The sequence below is a fragment of the Phascolarctos cinereus genome, unplaced genomic scaffold, assembly GCF_003287225.1.
Source record: "Phascolarctos cinereus isolate Bilbo 61053 unplaced genomic scaffold, phaCin_HiC Scaffold_2;HRSCAF=192, whole genome shotgun sequence".
Classification (NCBI taxonomy): Eukaryota; Metazoa; Chordata; class Mammalia; order Diprotodontia; family Phascolarctidae; genus Phascolarctos; species Phascolarctos cinereus.
Window position 1 is genome coordinate 228,560,558 of NW_027555625.1, and position 13,380 is coordinate 228,573,937.

General features: G+C 44.0%; 1 protein-coding gene across 1 annotated transcript in view; it reads right to left on the reverse strand.

The window, feature by feature from the left end:
• Window positions 1-4,871: 4,871 nt before the first annotated feature.
• Window positions 4,872-13,380, reverse strand: part of SLC13A3 (solute carrier family 13 member 3) — a 78,291-nt gene continuing 69,782 nt past the window's right edge. The window contains exon 13 of the mRNA XM_020984139.2: window positions 4,872-8,307. Coding sequence (XP_020839798.1) covers window positions 8,122-8,307 — 186 coding nt within the window. The 3' untranslated portion in view covers window positions 4,872-8,121. The remainder of the gene's footprint in view (window positions 8,308-13,380) is intronic.

A 13,380-nucleotide genomic window follows, 5' to 3' on the forward strand; every position in this document is an offset into this window, starting at 1 on the left:
TAACTGTGGGCCATTGTTTGAGGACTCCTGGTCTAGATTTAAAGAAAGTGATGGAGAAAATTAAACTTAAATTAATTATTAAATTAATGATAATTAAAATTAATTAAAATAAGTGTGTTGTGCTTTTTGGAGAGCCAGTTGTTAAACATTTACCAGTATACCCCTGCCTCTAGTATAATAACCTCTTCCATTCCTATTGGTATTTGCCAAGAATGCTTGGTCTTACAGTATAGCCTCTGCTCAAAAACCCAGGGCAAGAATGGCAGCTCATAGTTCCACCCCCCACCATCCCCAACAGGCTATTTCCTGCAAAGGCATAATGGGAAGTAGCCTTTCTGATGAAAAGGCAGACGCAGGCTCCCCTACAGGTACCAGGCCACCTCCTTGGCCTGTCAGAAAGCCTACCACTGCATGGGTTTGTCTTCCTAAAAGACTTGGGGAAATATAATAGCTGTCATCCAGTATTTGAAGGACTGTTATGGAGAAGAGGATTATACTGATTCTGCTTGCTCCTGGAGGACAAGTACTAGAAGCGATGGATAGATGTTACAGAGGTGAAGATTTGACTTGATGCAAGAAAAAACTTCCTAATCCTTAAAAGTATCAAAAAATAAAATAGGTTACCTCAACAGGTAATGAGCTCCCTGTCAATGGAAGTCTTCAAGCAGGTACTGATTTACCACTGGATAGTGTAGAGGGGATGCTTGTTTAGGTTGAGATTGGACTAGATGGCCCCTGAGCTTCCTTGCACCTAAAAAATCCCATGAAACTTTGAATTCTTGTTCAGCAGTCTGTTCCCATACTCTCCATCCAGTCGCCCATCCTGAGATCCAAGACAGAAGGAAGCAGTGATTGGTGGACCAGACAAGGAGCTGCCCTGAGACAAAGGTACTCTTAGCTACAATAATCACTATCATGGTTATCATCTACCACTGATGGGCTGAGTGACCTTGGGCAAATCACTGCCCCTCTCTGGGTCTTAATTTCTCCCACCTGTGATGTGAGAGGGTTAGGCTAGATGACCTTATTGGTTTCTTCTGTAATCACAGCTCATCCTAACCAATCTCTTGGTCTCTAACATGCCCCTTCCTTCCATTCATTTGTTACACTTCCATCACATTCCTTCCCTGCTCAAAGTTCTGCCATGCCTCCAAATGACCCAGAAGATGAAGGCCAAATTCTTCATTCTGGCATTCAAGGCCATATACAGTATGGTCCCTACATACCTTTCCTATTTCCCATTGGTCCCCTCCTCTTCCATCAAACTGGCTTCCTTGTTCCCTAAACATAACTTCTCATTCCAGTCATGGTTTATGCCATTTCCCCTTCCCAGAATGCCCTTTTATCCTCTGTCTATAGAAAAGCCCTGTGTATCTTTCCAGGTCAAACTCAATTTTTATCTGCTCCAGAAAGTCTTCCCTGACTACCTCATATGTCAATGATCTTTTCCTCCCCTGAACTCCTATGGACCTGACTTTTGTGTACCACCCACATACTGCTAATTATTTTTCCACGTGTATGAGACTTGTCTCACTCAAACTAGCTATGGGTTCTTTGGAGGCAGACATGGTGCCCAGCACAAAGCCTTGCATATAATAAGCTCTCCATAAATACTTGTAGAAGGAGAAAAAAGAAGGAAGGAAGGAAGGAAGGAAGGAAGGAAGGAAGGAAGGAAGGAAGGAAGGAAGGAAGGAAGGAAGGAAGGAAGGAAGGAAGAAGGAAGAAGAAGGAAGAAGGAAGGAAGGAAGGAAGGAAGGAAGGAAGGAAGGAAGGAAGGGGAAGGAAGGAAGGAAGGGAGGAAGGAGGGGGAGAGGGAGGAAGGAAGGAAGGAAGAAGGGGAGGTAGGATCCTGTTGAACTCTTTGGAGAACAGAAGACTTGGGAGCATCATGAGAACAGTCTTCAAGTATGTAAATGCTTTCATGTAGTAATGTGGAAGAGAGGTTAGATTTATTCTGCTTGGCCCCAGAGGGCCAATGAGAGGACACTGCAGAGAAGCATGATACATGGAAAACTTCCCCACAATTAGAGCTGTTCAAAAATGGAATGGACTGTCTTGAGCAGTCATGGGCTTCTCATCTCTGGAGACTTTCAAACAGAGATAGGATGGCTACTTGCTGAGGATGTTATCGAGGGAATTTTTATTCAAGGAAGGGTTGCACTAGATAATCTCTGAAGTCCCTTCCAGCCCTAGATCTTTGACCCTATGATCATACTGAGTCTTTTGTCAGGTTACTCATCTACTAAGTCCAAGTTTTCTTTGAGAACTAGACAGAGATCAGACATCTGGAAAGTGGAGTATTAGCAAAGATTCTAGGATTCTATAGTAAACAATTTGTCATCAGATCATCTCCCACCTCCAATCCAGTCTTCTTCACCTAAAGCATTGCCTGAAAAGAGTAGAATGTGTACCTTCCTCTCAGGAACTATTGCATTCTCGTAAGTGACTGATTCTGGACAGCTGGAAAAGCCTTTATAGCACCCCGTCTCCTGCCCTACCACCAAGAAGGAATGGTGGAATTTTAAGCTTTGTGATAGTTGGATATGTGTGGAGTGGCCCGGTAGGAGAGTGCCAGGATTAGGAATTAGGAAGACTCATCTCCCTGAGTTCAAATCTGGCCTCCGACACTTACTAGCTGTGCGACCTTAGGCAAATCATTTAACCCTGTTTGCCTCAGTTTCCTCCTCTATAAAATAAGCTGGAGAAGGAAATGGCAGACCCCTCCACTATCTTTGCCAAGAAAATGCCAAATGGGGTCACAAAGAGTCAGATCCAACTGAAAATGACTAAATAACAACAGCATGTATGTGGAGCTGGGTGCTAAGTTCTGGGGCTCTTCACATGATCTTTTGTGAGCATCTGCCAAACCTGTCCATGGCTGTAGCTGAGTCCTTATCTCAGGACAAGCCAGGAACTTGTGGGGTAGGTGTGGCTTCTCTGAACCCTGGGGTTATCCCCCACCCCCTACTCCCACTGTAGTTATTAGCATCTCTACCTGTGGGAAGAGGGAAAGGAGGGAGCAAAACTACAGTTTTGAGTTTGTCAAGTTCTTAAGGTGCTCTGGACCTGAAACAGGAAAGGAGTAAGTATTTACACCATCATAGAAGATTCCTGCCATTTCTCTCATTGAATCAGGGCAACAACCAGGAGAAACAAAGGTATGTAATTCATTTGAGGAGTTGGTATCAGGAGTATCTGGACAGTCTCAGGACAAGTGTATGTTGCTGAATGGTTTGGGAGACCTACCTAGGAGATGTAAGCATAGTATCATAGAAGGAATAATCAAAACTGTTTTGAGTATACATTTGGGTGAAATTAGACAGTAAAAGTCAGTGTTGGATAAGATCTAAGTGAGGTTTGAGAGCTGGTATGAGAGTGAGTGTGCAATAAAGAAACGTCCACTGGGGTAGGGATATGACCTAGTTTCTAGATCCCTGCCTGCCCTGTGTGATCTGATGAAAGGCTGTAAGACTACATTGTGTCTAACACAACAAATCTGGCTATGGGGTTTCTGAGCTGCTTCCTGGTTTCTGTTTCAAAAAGAAAGTCCCCTGCCAGGCATTGCGTGACCTAGGACACTGGGTGTCCTGATGGGGTCCACTTCTCTCTGCTGCCATTAACAGGATTGTAACAATGTTAATGCCTTTTCTCTTTGCAAAGCTTTCCCCTCAAATCTCAAAGCTCTTTACAGACCCCAGCCTAATGACTCCTGGCAGGCAGGTGAGTTTCAGAAAAAATAGCTGTTGTTTGGCATGAATATAGCCAGGGAAATGTGAGCTGTAGAGAGGGGCTGGGATTGGCTTTAAGCCACCAGTGTGTTAGGGGCCGTTGGTGTGTTAAAATTCAAAATAGAGGCTGCTGTTGGCTGCAAGTCCGAAGTCCTGTGCTTTCCCCATTCACCATCCACTGCAGTACAGACGTGGTTATTGAGAAAATCCCAGCCCAGGAGTTTCAGGGAGCCTTGCTCAGAGCCTACATGAAATATTGCATCTGGAACTGGGGAACAGTTTAGGAAGGATATTGACAAGATGGATTGAAACCAAACAGAGGAGGGTCACCAGGATAGGGAGGCGTGTGTGTGTGTGTGTGTGTGTGTGTGTGTGTGTGTGTGTTGTGTGTGTGTGTGTGTGTGTGTGTAGATACAGAAAACGAGAGGAGAGAGAGAGAGAGAGAGAGAGAGAGAGAGAGAGAGAGAGAGAGAGAGAGAGAGAGAGAGAGAGAGAGAGAAAGAGAGAGAGAGAGAGAGAGAGAGAGACAGTTATATGAGTCTTGGCTGAAGGAACTGGGGATGTTTAGTCTGGAAAAGAGAAGAGCTGGGGTGGAGGAAAAGGGGAACAACACAATGAGTGTCTTCTAGTACCTGGACTAGTAATAGCACCTGAAAATAATTCCTGTGAAAGAGGGCTTAGACTTATTCTGCTTAGCCTCAAAGGACAAAGTTGAACAGTGAATTGAAATTCAGCTCATCATAGTGAAGAACTTGCTAACAAGCAGAACTGCCCACAAGGGAATAGGTTGCCTCTGTAGGTAGTGAATTTCCTATCACTGGAGATGTTCAAGCAAAGGCTGGATGATTATATGTTGGGGATAGCAAAATAGGGATTCCTAGACTTCTGGGGCTTATTCCAACTCTAAGCTGAATCCGTGAATCTGTGCCATTTACTAGCTGTGTGACCTTGGAAAAGTCATGTTATCTCTCTTGGTTTGTTTCCTTATTTATAAAATGAGGATATTCTACCTACCTGAGTGAGTGGTTTTCTGTCTGCACCTCAGGTTACTGTGGGGAAAGCTGCTTTGTAAACCCATAAAATGCTGTAGATGGGAACTGTTTTATGCTTATTCTGCTTCAATTACATCAAACCACAGCAGTGTACGGTTCCAATTAAGGTCTTTTATTGTATAGGTTTTATAATCAAGAATGCTCTGAAAATCAGGACATCTGAAGATGTCTGCACTTGGGCTCTGGAATTAGGCCCTCAGGTAGATTCTGGATACGGTCCCACCCCTTAACCCATCAGAAGACTACAAGGGAATTGCCTTATCAACAGCAACTGAGATTAAAGGTAGACTGAGTGTTTATTGGTGTAGTTGCAGGGCTCATAGCCCTGCCTTGCCCTGGAAAGGTTGTGATATCAGTCGTTTATCCCACAGTATAACTCAGTTTTAGCCCCTGATTTTTAGCCCATTTTTGACATTTTTTAGCCTCTTTTCTAACTGTTGGATAGAAGGCCTTATCCAAAATTATAGCACTTTCAGGTACTGATAAACAAGTAGGTGGGGTAGATTGAGGAGAGGGAGGGTAGGCACCCCACAGGCATACTTATATTAAAGCAAAATAGAAATAAACACCTGCGGTTATTTCCTCCAGTCACCAGCCTGCAAAAAGCCAAGGCCCTCCTAGTTCTCACTCCCTGATCTCATTACCTGAAAGCTTGGTCTTTCCCAGCATACACAAAGTGCAAGGTGTGCTGCATAGAGCCCCAGGCTTCAAGTCAAGGAACTAAGGTTAAAATCCAGGCTCTGTCATTTACCAACTGCTGTAGCTTGGGTAAGTCACTGTGGGCCTCAGTTTCTTCTCCTATAGGGTACATAAGGGGGTTGGAATAGGTAGAATTGCTGGAAAGCTCCCTTCCAGCTCTGATATTCACTGCTCTAAGAGCCTTTCCAATTCTATTATTCTGTGCTGGAAAGTCCCTTCCAGCTGACATTCTATGTTCTAAGGGGCCTTCCAGCTCCGACAATCTACGTTCTAAGGCCTGTGACATAAAAAATGAAAAATCAGTTCCCACATTCTTTCCTCTAAGGCTCCTTCCAGCTCTGACATTCTCTGTTTTAAGGTCATCCCCATTCTGACATTCTCTGACTCTATGATTCTGAGGGAAAAAGAAAGAACGATTTATAAATGGAGATGAAGAATAAGTGGAAATCACTGGTGCCTATAAATCCTTTCATTGAAAGTACAAAAATCAACCAGATGAGACTTTGTGGTAGATCAGCAATTTTTTTTCCTCTCATAAATTTAAATAACATTGCTTGGGATAGCATGTACTAACTTCCAGCAAGGTTCATCCCATTGAAGGAAGTATATATATTAGGAGGGGGAAGGTCTGGCCCAGAAGTGTAAGGACGTACCTCTCCTTTCTATAAACACTCCAAGGGGAAGTCAGTGTGCATGTGTGAGGGGGAAAGAGAAAGTCACTGTCTCAGACTGAGAATTCTGAGCCATATTGTATGTCTTTCACCCTTTGCTCCTGGATGTTCTCGGTGTGAGAAGCCCACTGTAGGTGTGTTTGTTCTCGCTGCCTCCCTGATTATGTGTTCTGGAAATCTGCTACTATCACAGTGCTTTGCAAAAAAAAAAAAAGAGAGAGAGAGAGTCGTGGTTCCCCAAGAGAGATGGGGGTGTCCAAGTCACAACTCTGACCCAGGACTTGAAGTTCTGAAAATCAGAATGAACCGGATCTGGTCCTTCAGTTAAGGGTTAGCCTTTTTTGCTCAGGGGGATGCTGGAGATGGCAGGGCAGTCCTGTCTAAAATGCCCAGTTTGGACTGGGAATTAGTCACCACATCTTTAGATTATCTCCTGCTTGGGGGATAAGGTCTCTGAGTGGGGTTTCTAGATTGGTTTTTAATCCTCTTTTTAAAAGGTCTGAAGACTAGGGATGGTGCCGCAGCAGTGCTAACCAGAGAGACAGGGTGTTTAAGCTGAAAGAAAGGTCTGTTGCATGGAAAGAAAAGTGAGACTCACTCACTTTGGCTCCTGAGGGCAAAACTAGGGGCACTTGATAGACGTTGAGCAGATTTTGACTTCATGTCAGGGAAAACTTTTCAATAATTGGAGTTGTCCCTAACTGGAAAAGGGCTGCTTTGGGAGGTGGCAGTTCCCTGTCACTGGTGATTTCTAAGCAATGGCCAGATACTCCTCCATGAGATGCTGAAGAAGGGATTCTTGCTCAGGGAGGGTTGTATTAGAAGTTTCCAAGGTCCCTTCCATCTGTGTGATTCTGCACAAGAGACTCAACGGCCTTGATATCCAAATCAACATACTCCATTTTAACTATTCCCTTGTTCCCTTGTGACACTGACCTGTTTGAGATGCCTCCATTTCCTGATCTGTAAAAGGAGGGAGTGAAACTAGGTGGCCTCTGAAATCTATGATTCTGTGGCCCTGTACTCAATTGACAATGGGGCATTCTGCAAAAGCCCACTTAATCTGTGTGTGTGTGTGTGTGTGTGTGTTGGTGCGCTGTGTGTATGTACACACACGTGTGTACATGTGCTTAGAATTTAACTTGGCTCCAAAATAAAAAAGGTTTTCTGAAATTTGGTGGCACTATGATATAAAAATGATAGTTCTAAAAACCATTGTAGGAACTGAAATAATCTAATGAGGAGAACATCCTGTAAAAGAAATGCAAATTCTTATCTGTCAAGTAATATTTTCTACTCTACTTCAGTGCCAACCCAAGGAGCAGAGGTGGCCATGGCAGGAGAGCTACTGACTCATCTTAATCTAAATTTATAGGAGGCCGTGTGCCTCATTGGGAAGGCAACATGGTGTTGTGGACAGAGTGCAGAATGTGGAGTCAAGAGACCTGGGTACAAATTCTGCATCTAACTCTAACTATGACCATGGGCAAGTAGCTTCCTATCTCAGAGCCTCAGTTTCTTTATCTGTAAAATGGGCATAATAACACTTGAGATACTTGTGTGAAAAAACACTTTGTAAACCATGGAGGGGCACAGAAAGAAGATTTCTTGCAACCCAAATCCTTCAACAGCTGCTGAGGCCTACAGAAACAAGGCCCAACTGAATACTAATGAGAGACCTTGGGGGTAAAGGAAGTAGCTCCCTGGAATATCTGGTCCAAGGTGTAGCTGTGCCCTGTATTGTGAGAGTCGGGGGCTGGAGTGGAGGGTGTTGGTAGAGGAGGAATGTGTCCTCTGCAGAAGTCCTGAAGGTCTTCTTCACCTGGTAGTTATTTGATCAGAAACAAAATTGCTTGACTAGCCAGTTGCAGATGAGCACCAGGTGTGGGAGATGCCCTCTGGGAGGGCCTGGCTGGGATGGGAAGGGCCCCATTCCAAGTGAGTCCTTCGAGCAACCCTACTGGGAGGGGCTCAGACATTGAGGAGGGGCCGAAGAGTGGTGTTGTACTCATCAAGGAGAAGTGTGGTCACATTGCTTGAGTGATCCTCTGCCCAGGCTGGGAAGGTCCCCAGCTGGAAGACGTTCTGGGCCCATGTATTTATGGCCAAGTTAAGCAGCAAAACGCCTGCGAGGTTCATCAGGAGGCCTGTTCGTACCTGAAACACACAAAACCCAGACGACCAAAAGGTTCACCCAACAGCTCTGGACTGAATTCACAGAAAGTCATAAGGCCAGCAGAGTGATGCAAAGGACATCTGGTACAAACCCTCATCTTAGAGATGAGGAAACGGAGGCCCAGAGATGTTATGCGACATCTACAATTACCATAGTCAGTGGATATTCAGACTAAGGTTCCAACCTAAGGAACTTGAAACAAAGCCCTGCTTCTTTCATTATTCCATTGATGGCTAGGTCATTTAAATTTTCTAGCACTCAATTTTCTCATCAGTCAAATGGGGATAATAATCCCTGACTTACATCCTTATCAGGGAGAATGTAAGACAGGGGCTCCTAACATTGTTTATGTCATAGACTCCTTTGGTGGTCAGTCTGGTGATGCTCGTGGACTGTTTCTCAGAAGAACGTTTTTAAGTACATAAAATAAAATATATAAGATTATGAAGAAACTACTTGTGTTGAAATACATTTATCAAAATATTTTAAAAAAAAAGCCAAGTTCACAGATTTCAGGTTAAGGTGAAGAGATGTAAAGGTAAGCGCTGTCCATATATACATAAAGGGAATTGTGACTGTTTTTATAGGAAAGAGCATGAGAACCTTAATAACCCTCTTAGACCCACTTAAGAGCATTGCCCCATTGAGGGCAAGGATTAAGACTTATTTATCTTGTTTAAAGGCAACCAGGCGGCACAGTGGATACAGCCCTGGGCCTGACATAAGGAAGACAGCAGTTCAGTCTGACCTCACACACTAGCTGTGTGACTTCAGGTGAGACATCTAACCTTAGTTTTCTTGTCTGTAAAATGGGGGCAATAATAGCACCTCTCTTCCAGGGCTGTTGTAAGGATCAAATGAGACAATGGGGGTAGACATGCTTAGCACAGTGCCTGGAAGACAGTAAGTGTTCAATGCTTCTTCCTTTCCCTCATCTTTGTTCCTTCTGAGCACCTAACACAGGCCCCTACATAGAGCAGGTTCTTAGTTATGCTGTTTGCTAAAAGAATGAAACAAATGGAATAACACCTAAAATGAAACATGGGGCGTAGAATGTAGAACCTCGGTGAAGGAGAGAACTTTAGAACACACACTGGCAGGGCTGGAAAGGGCCTTAGAACATAGACTGGCAAGGCTGGAAGGGGCCTTAGAACACAGACTAGCAGGGCTGGAAGAGACCATAGAACATAGACTGGCAAGGCTGGAAGGGGCCTTAGAACACAGACTAGCAGGGCTGGAAGAGACCTTAGAACATAGACTGGCAGGGCTGGAAGAGACATCAGAACATAAAACTTAGTTGCAGGAAGGGATCATAGAGATGATCTAACTTAGATTTCTCATTTTCCAGGTTGAAAAGCTGAGGTTCAGAGGGGAAGCGATAAGGTCACTCAGCTTGTAAATGGCAGGATCTAGAACCCAAGCTCCTTGATTCCCTGCCCAGGTTTTATCTATGATGCAATACTGCCTTTCATGGGCCTGAATCTCCAAGCTGGCAGACTTTATTTGCAGTTAAACTTTGCTCTGTACATTATGAATACTCTTTGGGAGGAGGACAAGGGTATTCACTCCATTCATCCCCAGGGTGGATGTGAACTTGGCCCTGGTTGAAGCAGAGGTACCCAAGATGGAAATAGTGGAGGGCCAGAGATGTCTTGTGAAACGGGATGCTCTGCTCAGCTGCTCAGGCCCAAGAGGTGATGAATACATGGTTGAGGAAATCGGGTGGAAGGTCAGGCAGGAGTTTGGTGAGCAAATGTCTCTCAATCCTTGGAGTGGCAGCCTAGCACATCAGACCAGGAATCAGAAAATCTGAGTCTGAGGGACAATTCTAGCGTGTGTTACTTGTGTGGCCTTGGACAAGTCCCCTCATTTCTATGAACCTCAGTTTTCTTGTCTGTTCTCTGGGAAACCTCAATGAGCTACCTCAGGGAAGGCACTTTGTAAACTGTAAAGCATGACAGAAACAAGACCAGCTGTGGTTTCTGCCCGAGTTAAACATTTCTGGGCTAAGCAGAGGATGTGTCAGGGCTGCAGAAGACAATAAAGATCTCATGATTTAGAGCTGAAACTTCCATACCTATGGTACAATCCCCTTTGTACACATGAGGAAAGACTGTTGAGCCTCTCAGCCTACTTGGTCTCCTTCTCTTCTTCCAATGTAAACATTTTTTTCTGCACTTAACAGTATTTTGTTGTTGTTTTTTTAAATTACATATAAAGATAGTTTTCAACATTCATTTTTACAAGATTTTGAGTTCCAAATTTTTCTCTCTCCTTCCCTCCCTCCCTTCCCTTCCTCCCCTCCAAGACAGCAAGCAATCTGATATAGGTTATACATGTGCAATCGTATTCATACTTCAATCATACATACTTCCAATGTAAACATTTTGACTTAAAGTTTATTCTGTTGAATAAACTTGACCCCAGATCTTTAGATTCTAGCAACATAGCCCAGTGTGGTGGAAAAAACACAAGATTTGGGATCAGAAGTTGTGGGTGTTCACTCATTTCAGTCGTGTACAACTCTTTGTGGCCTCACATAGGATTTTCTTGGCAAAGATACTGGAGTGGTTTGCCATTTCCTTCTCTAGATAATTTTACAGATGAGGAAACTGAGGCAAACTAGGTTCAGTGCCTTGCCCAGGGTAACCCAGCTAATAAGTGTCTGAGGCCAAATTTGAACTCAGGAGTCTTCCTGACTCCAGGCCCAACCCTTAGGCACTTTCCACCTAGCTGCCCTCTGGGTTCAAATCCTACTTCAGCTATTTACTGTATTATTTGTGAATCTGAGAAAGTTACTTCCTCTCTCTGGGCCTCAGTTTCCCCTTTGTGGGTTAGTTAGCTGTCAGTTAAACCTTTTATATATCGGTCAGAGTAGAGATGCATTTATAAGGACTGAAGGTAGATGTGCTGCAGGTCTCAGCCCTGGTAGCTGCTTCAAACCTTCTGGCTCAGCTTAAATCCCATCCCTCTTTCCTGACTCTCTGCCCTTCTCTGAATTCCTATTGCCCTTACCATCATCACCATATAGTTTATTACTTAATCACTCTCAGATTGTTTCACAGAACATAAAATGTCAGAGTTAGAGTTCTTGGCAATCAAGGGGATTCCTTTTCAGTGACACAGATCCCTTCGGCTATCTGGTGAAGCCTATGGACCCCTTCTCAGAATAGTGGGTTTTTTTAATGCATTAAGTAAAATACAAAAGATTATAGAAACTCCAGTTATATTAGAATACAGATATCAAAACTTTTAAAAACTAAATTCACAGACCCCCCCCTAAAATCTATCCATTGCCCAGTTGTGGGTCCACAGCCCCCAAATTAAGAAGATCTGATCATGGGGCAGCTAGGTGGTGCAGTGGATAGAGCACTGGCCCTGGAGTCAGGAGGACCTGAGTTCAAATCTGGCCTCAGACACATAACACTCACTAGCTGTGTGACTCTGGGCAAGTCACTTAACCCCAGTTGCCTCACATTAAAAAACCTGATCACCTCTCATTCTATAAATGAGAAAACAGTGAAGAAATGACTTCTCCAAGGTCACATGGCAAACTAGCAGCTGAGCTGGGAACAGAACTTAGGTCTCCTAACTCCCAAACCAGCACTCGCTGGTACAACTTGTCTTCCTAATTAGAACTAACCCTCTTGAGGGCAGAAGTCTTGTAACACTTCTGAACCCACACAGAAACAAAGGGTTTCAGTAGGGACAAAATAGCAGAATGACTTTTCTTTTAAGAGACTTAGAGTCTCTGGACAACTTATTCAAAAAGCAAGGTTCCTTCCCTCCTCCCTACCTTTGAAAGTCCAATCCAATCCAATAAACATTGTTAAGCACCTACTAAGTGCCAGGCACAGTGGTAAGTGCTGCGGATGACAGTCCCTGCTCTCAAGGAGCTTACAATCTAATTGGTATTCTTTCTATGGGATCTCTAGTCATAATTCTTAAGTTCCAAAGAGCCTGCTCATTAGATACTAGCAGTGTGGACCACTGTAATGGAAAGAGCATGAGATCTGGAGTCAGAAGACCTGTGTTCAAGTCCTAGCTTGGTTACTTACTACCTTTGTGACTTTGAGGAAGTCAATTCCCTTCTCTGACCTCAATTTCCCTCAATTACTATTTACTAATTAAAGGGTTTGAATGACATGACCCCTAAGAGCCCTTCTTAGCTTTAACATTCTGTGTTCTAAAAGTCCCTCAGAAACTCTGAATTAAGTGTGCAGGGTCCTTCCAGCTCTAAATCCTGAGGGCCGCCTTGTTTGAAAGACAAGTCATCCAGGAAGCCTGGGGCCTGTCTGTTCCTGGGGTGATCTAGGTGGAGGCTGTCAGTACAGAGAGAAGAGGTGCTTGTCAGAGGAAAGGCCGCCCCCAGAACTTGCAGCCCAGATTCAGGGAGGAGCAATCCAGCATCGAGGCCTCCCTGGAGAGAGGTTTACTGAGTGGGAAAGGCACTAATGAGTGTTCCCCAGGCTCCTGGCCCTGGCCTGACACTAATTAGCACTTAAATAAGCTACCACTCTTCAGGCAGTCAAGCCTGGAAACAGAACCAACAGAGGTATGCGATGTTTAAACAGAGGTTTCTTCTCTTTCTCTCTTTTCTTCCTTTCATCATCTGTGTCTCTGGAAGGGCCCTTAAAGACCCTATAGTCCAGCCCCCCACCCTTTTATAGCTAAGAAAACTAAGGCACACTTTCTTTCCTGTCCATCATTTGATGACCTGCTATATAATCATTTAGCATTTTCTTGCACAGAGGGTAGGGGCATAGGGCCACAGCTAAGAATAAACCATTTATATTTGGCTTTATATTATATATGATGAAGGCTTCAAAGACAATCTGCCATCTTCAACCTTCTTAGACTTAGGGGAATATTGAAACAAACCTATGGCCCGGAAGTGTCCACCAACAATAATAGCTCGCATTTTGATAGAGTTCTAAGGTTTTTAGAGCACTTTGCAAATATTATCTCACTTCATCCATACAACCCTAGGTGGTAGGTGCTTATCCCCGTTATATAGATGAGAAAACTGAGGCAGACAGAAGTTAAGTGACTGG